The sequence below is a fragment of the Stegastes partitus genome, unplaced genomic scaffold, assembly GCF_000690725.1.
Source record: "Stegastes partitus isolate 25-593 unplaced genomic scaffold, Stegastes_partitus-1.0.2 Scaffold39, whole genome shotgun sequence".
Taxonomy (NCBI): Eukaryota; Metazoa; Chordata; class Actinopteri; family Pomacentridae; genus Stegastes; species Stegastes partitus.
In genome coordinates this window covers 910,097-922,337 of record NW_007577770.1, presented here as the reverse complement: position 1 = coordinate 922,337, position 12,241 = coordinate 910,097, and the positions used below count along the sequence as shown (strand labels likewise).

General features: G+C 38.7%; 1 protein-coding gene across 2 annotated transcripts; it reads right to left on the bottom strand.

Moving 5' to 3' along the window:
- Positions 1-1,534: 1,534 nt before the first annotated feature.
- On the bottom strand, positions 1,535-8,726 carry stx5a (syntaxin 5A). 2 transcript variants are annotated; one of them, XM_008304198.1, is made up of 12 exons: positions 8,631-8,726; positions 7,990-8,208; positions 6,705-6,775; positions 6,304-6,359; positions 6,129-6,199; positions 5,910-6,026; positions 5,542-5,598; positions 5,352-5,433; positions 4,162-4,248; positions 3,906-4,009; positions 3,629-3,750; positions 1,535-2,845 (listed from the first exon to the last, which is right to left on the bottom strand). In XM_008304198.1, the coding sequence occupies exons 2-12, from the start codon at positions 8,050-8,052 to the stop codon at positions 2,686-2,688; spliced, it is 990 nt and encodes a 329-aa protein (XP_008302420.1). In that variant the 5' UTR covers positions 8,053-8,208; positions 8,631-8,726; the 3' UTR covers positions 1,535-2,685. The 2 variants fall into 2 exon arrangements, with proteins under 2 accessions (XP_008302420.1, XP_008302428.1); XM_008304206.1 differs by lacking the exon at positions 4,162-4,248.
- Positions 8,727-12,241: the final 3,515 nt, after the last annotated feature.

Here is a 12,241-nt window from a genome sequence, read left to right as displayed (position 1 = left end):
TAAAGTCTCCTCCTCAATCTTAACATGGCTCAGCGGTTCAGACAGGTAATACCTTTAACATCTCTAATTCCAAAAACTCAGCACAGTTTGTTGGTTGAACATAACTTTGTTAGAAGTTGTCAGAATTCAAAACACTAATGCAAATGGTTGCATGTTTTTTGTTTGTTTGTTTGTTTTTTGAGCCTACTGAGAACATTGTTTTTGAGAATGGGGCTTAGACGTAACTCTACACTGTTGCTTCCTCTACAGTGTGCAGATCTGTGAAGTCCCCACCTCTCTCTCCACTTAGTTCTCCCTACTCAAGCACACCAGCTCACCCAGGACTCTCAGCTACTTTATGTTACACCCCACAAGTTGACAGGATCGGTTTCTCTGTGTTGTTTAATATGAAACCTGAGAAGTTTGAATCCTTGTTTTGACAGTCCTCGGTACATTTGGAAATGCTAGGCGATGGTTTGATTGCTTATTTTGCTCATTATGTGTCTTCTAACATCTAAACATCATCATAAAGGATTTGTTAAGAAGATTTTAAAAAAACACTGATTTCCAACGTAGGGGGTCTTCAACATGGAGATGTTTAGCAGCAGGTGTAAATAGTAGCATGGTAATATTTTGTAATCAACAATAAACACTAAGGTGTTTAGCTTAGTTTATTTGGTTATGACTTAAACAAAATAAAATTTTGACCTGAGGATGGCACTACATTAAACGGTCAAAGACCACCGGAGATCTTACATTTTATCCAAGAGGGGACATCAATATGTGAACCAAATTTTATGTGTGTACATAGTTTCATGGCAGTGATTCTTCACACGTTTCTGTCTCTAGTGGACCGACAGACAGACATCGTTCCCATGAGTCATACTAGTGTTATGAGTAAAACCTCCTGCATTACTAACCTTTGCATGCTTCAGGTATCTCTAAAATCAAACATGTTATGCAAGGGCTTTCTGAAGAACAGCTCCTGATGAATCATAAACACGCCTCATGAACTGTCCCTTTAAAAGCATGTTATGCAACACACAGGACAGCTGTATTCTGCTGTAGAAGGAAGAAGTTCAGCTCAGGTCGCACGTCGCCGTGCACTCAGCAGCCACAGTTTGGCTCCAGATCCTCAGCCTCGTCACTGGTGCTCTACCATTAGGCAAATAACTTGGAGGCAGGGAATAACTAGAATCGTGTCTAATGTTGTTTTTTTTATTGTAAATATTACGTGTTTGCGGAAATAGATATACATTGTCTCTTCTGTGTGATTAAATCGTTGCTTTTTTTCATGAAGATGTCTATTTGTTTTGATTTAAATATACAATGAGTGTAGTTTTGTAACATTTGAGACTAAATGATTCTGCAAAGTGCAAATTTTTAAAGTCTGGTTCTGTAAAATGAGTTTGAAGAGGTAAACTGTACATGTGCAAAGTCTTTGTGTTATAAACATGCTGAATATTACCTGCAGCGCTGCTCTGTCATAACCCAGCTCGGCTAAGTATATCACTGCTGACTAATCCTCTTATCCCGAGAAAATCTCAGACATGAATGCCAGCACCCAATTATTATTTTATTAATGTGCACTTCCTTATCAATACATCATTATAACTATTTGCACTTTATACACTGAAGTCAAGGCATTTGGCTAAAAAAAAGAAGAGGAAAAATAAGGGGCAATGTCTTCTTTCTTCTTAAAAATGCTGTAGTCATTTAAATAACTGTACATTGGATAGATAAAGAGGGGGAGCACAGACGTCCAACCAGACACTTCCAGGGAATCTGGCTGATTGAGTCACTTCATGAGTGGGCCTTCACAACCAGCATAACCCCTTCATAAGCTCTGATCCTCTCTGCAGCACTGAATAAGTGAGGTCTAAACCTTTCCGACAGGTAAACCTGCCTGATGGCTGGCAACCAGACAGGTGTATTTAAAACCAGTGCTGTTACATCAACATTTCGTACAGCTCGTGCCTCAACTACACCAAAATCTTCCCTTCGGCGGGCTGCGACTGCCTTCTTGTGCCTTTAGGATCACAGCAAGTGTCTTCGTAATGTGTCACAGTTCAACAAAAGTACCCATTTGGCAAATAAACCTCAAAAGCAGAACAGAATGTAACCGGATAAAAAAATATTGAACATGGTAACTGAAGGGTGGTTGGTTAGGAATTACTCAGAGACACAGTCATGCTCTTTCAATAAAAAGTAGGTAAACTTAGAAGCACAAAAATGTACGGACAAACTCCAGTTTTGTTTTTTGGCTTTGAAATAATAATAGAGAATGAAATGTGGTAAAGCAGGAAAAAAAATAATAGTAATTATAAGACAGTTTGCAGAATCAAACCATTAAATTATAGCCATTTTGATTAAATGTTTATGAATAGTTGGTCAAAGTACAACACAGAGTAGTTTCCCTGCTCTCTCTCTATACAAAGTGGGGATTTTTAGACAATATATTTCTTTTGTTTTTTTGGACACAGTTCAAGATTTTCATTCTTCACTGAACTGTGGAATAAGATCAAGAGTCTGTGGCATGGGAATAACCGAAATGTCTTTAATCGTCCCAAGCCTCCATCAAACCGTGACAGAAAGGTCTGTCCTCCAAACACTTCATCTGGACACGTCGTCTCAGTCCAGCTTTAGTTTTATTTCCTCTCATCTGATGTGCTTTCCCCTCCCCCCCTCCAGCCGCTCCTCTTTTCTTTAAGCGAAGAAGACGACAAAGATGATGAAGAAGACGATGAGGACGAGAAATATCTTAATCATCAGCCAGCGGTTGGAGGAGACTGACTGGAAATATTTGAGGATCTCTGTGTGCGCGGCCTCCACGTTCAGCTGGGTGTCCTCCACGTTAGCGTCGATCCTGTGAGAACAGACAGGACCGTTAGTGCATCTAATCATCCAAAATGATGAATTGTTGAGTAACCACTACAATATTTGTCAGTACAACATGCAATTAGTTTTTATATGAATTTTGCCTGCATTTCCCATATGTTAATACCAGAAAATATCTTTAATAACACTCTAAACCTCTTATTTATTCATTTAAATGGCCAAAATGACCCCATTAACCAGCAAGAAACTGTAAACACAGATCAAATCATCAACTTTATTTACTAAAATGTCCAGAATATTTTGGTAAAATACACTATATTAGATAAACACCTACAGATATTTTACCATTTAGCCACCATTTCTCCTGTTATTGTACAATATCTGTGGGCACTTGGAAAAATGGTGTACATGTTGACTCCAGGTTTCTTTAAAATTTCTGTAAAATAAATAAAGAAATAAACTTTGGGGTTTTTTTTCTTTTTATGATTTAGGACAGAGCTGTCATAACGCTCCGAATACAATTTTTTTATTTCACTCAACTTCCATCCATGGTTTTGCTGTTTTTATGCAGGTGCAAGACTTTATGTTGCAGCAAAAATAAGCCCAGTGAGTAAAAATGTGACAGGAACAAAAAACGCCCAGAAACTGTATGGGCTTCAGAGAGGTGACGCTGTGACTGCGATTCCAAGCACATGAAATATTTTCTAAACTGACATCACACTCATGATCACTATAAGCTATTTCTCCTTTTATCCCCCCTAAATTTTGTATCTCGTAAATATCGTATTTCCGTCCTCAATTTCTTACTGACCTCTGGATGGTTTCTTCTTGCTCCTTGACCATGTGTGCCAGCTGTTGGAATATAGAGCCCAGCTCCACGATGGTGCTCTCAATGTTCTGCATGGTGTCTGCACGGCTCTGGATGTATGAGTCCTGTAGCCAGCAGGATTTTAGGAAAGGACACAACCGAGCATTTTAGTTTAGTATTTCTGCAAAGTTAATGTTGAATTGATGTCCTTCTTATGAAAGGGATTTAAATAAAAGTACACATCAACTGACTTAAAAATTGAACTGTCCATCTACCCTACCTGCTCATCAATAAGTTGGAGTTGCAAGGGATTGCTCTGAGAGTCCATATCGATGGCCACATCCCCCATGCTCCGGGACTCATCCTGCATCAGGACCGAGCTCTCTGAGGGGAGACAACAAGCAAAAAAACACACCCATGTTCAACGACATCAGACAGAAATCCTCAATGGTAGAGGGGAAAAGCAGAAAAGAACAGCGGGCACATACAGTAGCTAGTCATACCCGCTGGGAGAGTCAAACGTTCCAGGGAAATACCTTTTAAATTTGTGGTTGTATAGCCCTGGTAGTCATTGCGCGGCTCGCGAGCTGCATGCGGCTCCTGGGCCCCTTTTTTGCGGCTCCCTAAAATATTTTTTAATTTTTACATTATAAAGGACCAAATACAGTGATAATCATTCACAAGGACTTTGAGCAATTCCCTATTACAACAGCTGTTGTTTTGAAAAGTACACTGGCAGTCAAAACATCTCCACAAACTTCAGAAATTCAAGCAACATGCCCAATGTAACACCATAAAACTAGAAAATATAATGAAATGGGTAAAAGTGTATGGAAAATAATTCCATACACTTTTAAGTCAAGGTCAAAATGAGCTTGATTATGATTTCATTTTTCTTATCAGAGGATGGTAGAAGTATGCAGGTTTGACTGTCTGCATTTCATAGTGTATTAAGTGTCCCATATGCTAAAAATGCTTGTGAGCAACAAGGTACTTGAATCAAGCTGGTAAAGCTACATACTTAAACCATCATTTGTCAAGAAAAACTAAATCATAATCAAGCTCATTCTCAATTCGACATAGCTTCGTCCCAAAATCTTAATTTTCCTGGTGTTTACAACGAGCATTTTGTTTGAGATTCAGCCAAAAAAGCTGAACTGAAGCCTGTACGTGAACATTTCACTGGCAGTGTTAATTCATGCACAGGAAGCAATTGAGCTCCCTGTGCTCATTAGAGGGTCTCTGGTAATTAGCCTCTTTAGCAAAACATTAAGCAAAACGAGGAACTGAGCAGGAGCCACACATGCCGAAGCCAAAACTAAGGAACATTAAAGGTGTGTTCACTCTATTACGTTCTTTGAAAGTGACAGCACAGTTTTTTAGATGAAGAACGATCAACGGTTTGGGATCGACTTCTTGTTCGTATTCTTAGAGGAGTGCAGATGACCATGCATGAAAGGCCAGACCGGTGACTGTGACACCAGAAACCTTGAACCATTGGCTGCGCTACAGGAGATAATGTTTAGGTTGTGATTTGATTGCACACAAAAATGTGGCTGAGAGTTAACTTTTCATACAAACAATAGGAGCATAGAGTGAACACTCCATCATGAAGTTACAACAGCATATTTTGTTTACCTGTGGTTACCATTACTTCAATACGAGACCCTTGTTTAAATCACAGTGAGCGACTACAAGCATGAAGCTAAGATGCAGATGGACTTACTGAAGTTGTTGGCCATTAGAGGAGAAGACGACGCAGGAGGCTGTGAGAACTGCTCTCTCCTGCTGCGCTGCTGCTTCAGGTTCTGCAGGGCAAGAGTCAAATGACGGAACGTTAAATAGAGAAGGAACCTTAATCCAATTTAAAAGTATTTTCTGGCTTCAAATAACAAAGAATATCAAATGCTTCTCACCTCTGTTCGGACTTCCAGGACTGATTTGAAGTCATTGGACATCGAAGCCAGTTTGGACTGTAGACAGCAATGAATAAAGCAAAGTTAAACAAAGTGCTGCTTCGTTACATCTATTTTTGTTGCTACACTTCACCAACATGTTTTGATGATAATATATATAAAATATAAACTACTGAAAATGTATTTTATTGCATGTGCACAACTGGATTTAAAAAGGTTCAACAAAAACACTAAAACTTTTCAACCTCATTTCTTTTCAGACAAATTCTCGCAAACAACCAAAAAGTCACATTTAGCAGGTAATAAACAGCTTCATGTTCTCCATGCACACATACAATATAGTGTAAATTAGAACTTCATCAAATCACCTGTAATGACACCACTATAGTGTTTGAGTGAGTTTGGATGTGTCGTCCCCCCGGAGCTCCGCGAGATCTCACCAAGTCCTGCAGCTGTGCTATCTGTTTGTTTAGACTGTTGATGTCCTAAAAACATTGAAAAACACAGGAGAGGGAGAAATCAGTGTATATAGTTTCATTATATATTTACAGGAGATGTTTACATGGGATGTTGACAGTTCAACTCACTTGTTTAATAATGTATGTTAGCTCCTCGATCTCCACTGCCTTGTCGTCAAATAGAGATTTTCTTTTTGCCACTAAAACATCCAAACGACACACAAGCAGCGTCAGCACTTTGGACGATATCACACACACACACACATTTAAAATAACATTGAAACAACAATAAATGAACACTTACAGATTGTGAGCTTTTCCAATTTGGCAAATGTGTTACTCAAGTCTTTTCCAATTCTCCTACAAGGACACAATCAGAAATGACACTTTCTTAGTCGTGCACATACAGACTACTCCAGCATTTGGCTTGTTGACATGCATACCACAGTTAGATAGATAGGCAGATTACAACATTTTTTTCTGCCTTCACACAGCTTTTAAAGTAACACAGATTCCGTGAACCAATCTCGCTAATAAAAATTCTGAGCAATTTTACATATTACAAGTGTGGTAAGGTTTATATATGCCGCAATGGATGAGGAGGATAATAAAGTAACACCCAATATCAACATAAAAGAACGAGTGCATTCAGCAAATATTTTAAGCTGTTCAACCACTAAAGTAAACAGAATATGAGGAACTTACTTGGCCATAACTGTGAAGTCGCTGCGCTGCCTGAGTGCGCTGAGAGCTGGTTTACTGGGCTGGACACCATTCTGCCAAAAGAGGCAAAAAGTAGAAAGCATGAGATAGAAAGATATGCTTAAAAAAAAGAGGTCAATGACTAACTCAAGATATGACTGCAGAACTCATTAACTGGTTTCAGAACTAATCAATCAGGGAACAGGGATTGATTTCAATTCAGTCGTCCTGGTCAACACTGTGGCCAGTTGAGAAGTAAAACCTTTAAATATTTCCTGGTTATAATTCGTCTTTTACTATCAGTTCAAAAATAATATGACCTTTTTAATCAAACCAAGTAAACAACTTCCAACGCTGTCACGTTTGAGTACTACTTACTTGTAATTATAATCACTTCTCACACTGGATTACTGAGGTCTAGATGTGATATTTTAGAGTTGAAAAAAAGAAACATCTAAAAAATGAATTGGCCAATAATGTACCATTGAAAAATAAACATCACCTCAAACTTGTCTTCGAAATCCTGCAGTGTTGTGTTTATATCTGCTGATATATTTGTAACACTACTATCTGCCACTTAATGAGAAGAGCTCATTGACTGCCATTCACCTTTATTTTTGAGAATGGCCAATGATATTTTGTCACTAGTTGGGGATTTACTGTAGGGCTGAACCATGAAGCGATTGATCATTCTACACTAGATGGTTCGGGGGGCTCAGCTGACGTACAGCCTCATTATTTTAAAGCCTTCTACACTGACACATTTCAAACACAGTCAAAAGCATAACTGTCACACAGAAAGGATCTATTACATAGTGCAAATTTAACTAAAAAACGTCACAAATCAAATCACAATACCAATCAAAAAATGTTGTTTATATTTAAATACATTTATCCAAAATGATTGGCCCTTAATAAGTAACACAGACGTTTCAACACAGCCCAATGAAGACAACAAGAACAACAACAATACTAATTTATGCTAAACTTCCCCGAAATTGTGCAAAATAAAAAAAAAAAGAGAGAGAGTAGGCCAAGGTTGTTTGGATGTTTGTTGCCTGGGTGACTTTACTAAATGAATCTATTTCATTATTCAATATGGAGTCAAAACAGACAGCAGAGAGAGAAGTAATAAAGCAACCAAAACCAAAAGTAATCTGTCTACAGTCAAATTGACGGTAAGTACCTAAAAAACACATCGGTGTACTTCAGGCAGTTTTACCTACTTTTGACCCTAAGTGATCCAGCTGTTATTGTGTGGCGGTGACTGGTGTTTACCCCAACATACCTGACTGCCCTGGAGAGATTTGCAGGCTGATTGGAACTCGAGGGTCCGGTCACGGCACGTCATGTTGCTGCCGTTAAAGGGTCACCAGCTGGCTGAAGACCACAAACCACCTGGAACTGCCTGTCCCTCCTTTGATGAATAAATAGGAAGATCTCCCGAAATGCGGACAAAATCACATCCAAGGTGGGGTATCCTTCATGGACATATGTACACACATGTCTGCGGTAACGGGAAAAAACAACTGTTAGCCTCACAGATCAACAGATCCTATTTGATCAGGCGGCTCCGTTAGCACCGACAACACGACTAATGAGAGACCCACTAAACCGCAACATCAAGGCAATAGATGGTACATAACGGCCCCAACTCACACATAAATCCACAGGTGAGCTAAATATACCGATCATTAGGTAACAATGATTATCTCGAGTCTGGACCGGGTCTGTCTGAGTAAAAGGCCGCCCATCACGACACAGCTGATCGCGGCCCGACCGGCTAGCCACAGGCTAACGTTAGCTCCAGAAAGCTAACCGGGCTTTTCGTGCGGTTCCTCCGGCCTTACCTCGGTGAAATTCGACCTGGACTGACCGTGTGAGGTTTATTCTTATTTAAAAGACATACAGTGATCGGTTCCAACTTACTTGAATCGATATCACACCATATTTTCACAGCCTCCGATGTTTCTGGTGAAAACTAGTCAACCTCGGAGTTAAAGTTCCGATCCGGGTCATTTCCGGCTCTGACGTCGTTGCCACGTCTACTTTACCGAGCTGGAAAGTCGGTGCAGGGTCAGACCGCCTCCAGCAGGGGGCGCCATGCGTCATGCAACCAATAGCACACCAGTGTTTACTGCCTCCACCCTCCAATCAATGGGTCCCAAGGTTATTTTATCCACAGTTTAAAGTACCTGTTCATTAGTACCACCGGCCATGTTCCACATGTTCATTTTGACAGCTTTTAAACTGGATGGTATATGATAGTATTTACATACTATAGTGAATAATATTACAATATATTTGTTTCATTTTGTTATCTGTCATTGTGTAGGTTGGTTGTTTAGTTTGCATTTGTGCCAACACTGACAGAAACTAGATGTTTCAAACATGTATCCATCTTCGGATCATTTCATTGTTTGTTCATTACTTTTACTAAGTGTATTTCTTTAGGATTTCTTTAGCTATTAAAGCTAATTCTTGGTTACTCTCTGTCTGCGTTCTGCTATTTCAAAGCATTTGTCTGTTACTTGTAGCCAACTATTTTTTATCATTAGTGTGCCATCTATATCCAGTAGCTAAATCATCTAACAATTGGTTTTAGCTATTTATTTACTTGTTTGTTTGTTTGTTTGTTTGTTTGTTTTATCGAACAAAACATCTCTCTATTAGCTTTGGTCTATTTCACATTTTTGTCCGATGCCTCTTCTAATGACTGACTATTTAAACTGTTTATCTGTTCGCTAGATATCAATTTTTTACCATTTAATCATTTTTTTTACCAGATTTTTCTGAGAAAAAAAGTTCAATATGTAATTTGTATTGTTCTGTTTAGGAAATTTTGCCAGTTGTGCACAAAAAGTTTTTGAACTGTTGAGCCAAATTCTCAACCACTGAACTCGTCCACGCCCTCATCAGTTGTCACGCCTGGGATTTTCTAGTCGATGACTCCACTCTGCATCAGTTATCATTTCCAACATAGTGTGTACTTGCTAGTTTCATGATATCAATTCTGTTCTAGAAACGATGTGTGTTGAAACAACAAATACTTATTTGTCCATGCTAAAAAGAATGGGTAGAATTTTTAAAAATATCACATGCTGCATTTATAATTTTCTGTAAAGCTACTCCACACTACGCAATGTCACGTTGTAGTATTAGAGTAATTTTGCCCTACAAACTTAAACTGCTGAGTCTGATAAAAGATAATAAGGAAAGCTCCACCCTGCAGGATTGGCTCCTTAGGTTTGCTACATATGAAATCCCAGATGTCTGAATCTGTGATTTTGAGATTGTCTCAGCACAGCAACATTAATATAATGAATGTTTGTAATTTACCATTAAAACAGTTTTGTGTGTCAACATGTGAGCCATTAAGTAATTGTCAGAGTTGTAAACAGAAATGCCCCCTCATGGTTTGTAAACTCATTCTGTGATAATTAAAATATACTCCGAAGTGGCCTGGTAATAATGTGCTCATTGCATTAATCATGATGTATTTTTCTATGTTTTATAGCTGCTTTTAACACGAACAGTATTGATATTAATGATTCTGTCCCTGGGAATACTTGTTGGATGATCAAAGACAAATTCTTATGTTGTATGCTGCCTTGCTCTGCTGAAAAATTACATGACCTCAAGTTTGTGGTAATTTAATTCATTTCAAGTGAATATGTCTCTCATGTAAGTATGATGTGGTCAACATATATACTCACATGCATAAGTGAAATAATTAATGTCTTTAAGCTAGAATTCCCCAGATATTGCACTCAAGAAACTTATATTCTCGAAAAAAAACCCAAAAAATGTTAAATTTGCACCAAACAAGTGCCAACAAAGAGTTGTTAAACTGAGTATATTTAAAAGATATTTGACTCTATAGTTTTGTTTACTACTAAGTATCTGCATAAGATGTATAACAGCTGGGAATCATTTATTAATAGTATTAGAGTAAATCGGGTCAGTTTAAGTTATGTTGGCCGATTGTAAAATTCACATTACTGGATACATTTGAGTTTCATTCACAACAGGAGAATTCTGAGCTTGATGGAGACTTGTAATCAAAACGTCCATGTCACAGTGGAACTGAAGGTGTACATTCTAGGTTTTAAACCGACAGTATCAAAAACACTGATTCATAAAAATGATCTCTTAAAGAAGATTAGAGTCAGAACAATAACTGCCACCCGCGTGTTTGACGGTTACTGACATGTTACCAATGAAAGAGAAATTAACCTTTAAGTTAGTGCGAACACAGAAGACTGAGCAGAGAACGTGATTGGCTGCTGCCTCAGGTGAGTTGACCTGCAGTTATGGTATGGAGACAGAGATAACATCCAGAAGGCTCTCTGATCTCCTCTGACTCCTACTGGTACCCGCATCCTCCGGCTGACAGGATCAAGCATGCCCAAACCACAACTATGTTCTCAGCCGTTTACCTGCTAGACCCACAACCACAAAAGCCCCAGCCCTCCACCATCCCCCCTGAGCCCTGCATCTACTTCAGCTACCCTCCACTTCACCTTTTATACTTCACTTTAATCCACAAAACGTATCTTCTTCCCTTTATGGCTTCAGACCTTATTTGATGTTACAATCTGTTTTGCTGAACAAAACTACCCACATCAGGACAGAAGAGGATGGGTTAGTTTTTAAAAAAAATAAACACACACACATCTCCTCTTGTATAATACACACTGAACAGTAAAAATCTCATCTAATTTTATCATATATATTCTTATATTGTGGATATTTTTCATGCATTGGTCAGTTAGTCCATTACTTTGGTCCTGATTGAATATGTCAACAATTTGGATGAACTTTTGTACACATGGTCATGGTGCCCAGAGGATCAATCCTACTAATGTTGATCATCTAACTTTACCTCATGTGTCACTGATTTGTTGATATTTGGAGGTTTTCCAGTGAAATGACTCAACAACTATTTGGGATTGTCATGATATTTGGTACGCATATGTCTTTCGAGAAAGGTCGTGTGGAACCTTTTAGAACCACTGGCTGGCAATAGAGTACTAGCATGTCAGACCAAAACAAATGGGCACAATTGTTTTGTGTATATGTTTCCATGGACCTGGTCAATTCGCGGATGGCCTGGAGTAGAACAGACATGAGCAGAAAAGATGAAGCAATGCAGCAAAACGGCAGCAGAGACTCTCACACTGAGCTGAAATAAAATGAAACGCACATAAATTTAGGTTAAAAATCGTATAAATAAATTACTTTGTATATAAGTTCTTTGGATTTTTGGGGCACTGGCTGAACACTGGACTGTACTTTGCTTTCACAATACGGTGTGGGAATCATTTAGTCTACCAGTTGCAAAGGGAAGGACTCACATGCACATGCTGCCGGATTGGCTGCCAAAACACACAGCGACAAAGCGCTCTGCTAATTACGGCATTACTCCACTATATCTTGACACAGCAGATCTTGTTGAGTGCTATATTATTGCAGTACAGCGCTGCCCACTTAATGTCATATCGTTTTATAGAATATCTCATTTATAATCATAGAATGTC

Coding starts and splice junctions, on each gene's coding strand:
- stx5a (XM_008304198.1), bottom strand. CDS start 8,052: ATGACGTGCCGTGACCGGACCCTCGAGTTCCAATCAGCCTGCAAATCT. Junction 6,027..6,128: donor TAACATACATTATTAAACAA/GTGAGTTGAACT, acceptor CAATGTTTTTAG/GACATCAACAGTCTAAACAA. Junction 4,249..5,351: donor TCTAATGGCCAACAACTTCA/GTAAGTCCATCT, acceptor AAAATATTTTAG/GGAGCCGCAAAAAAGGGGCC.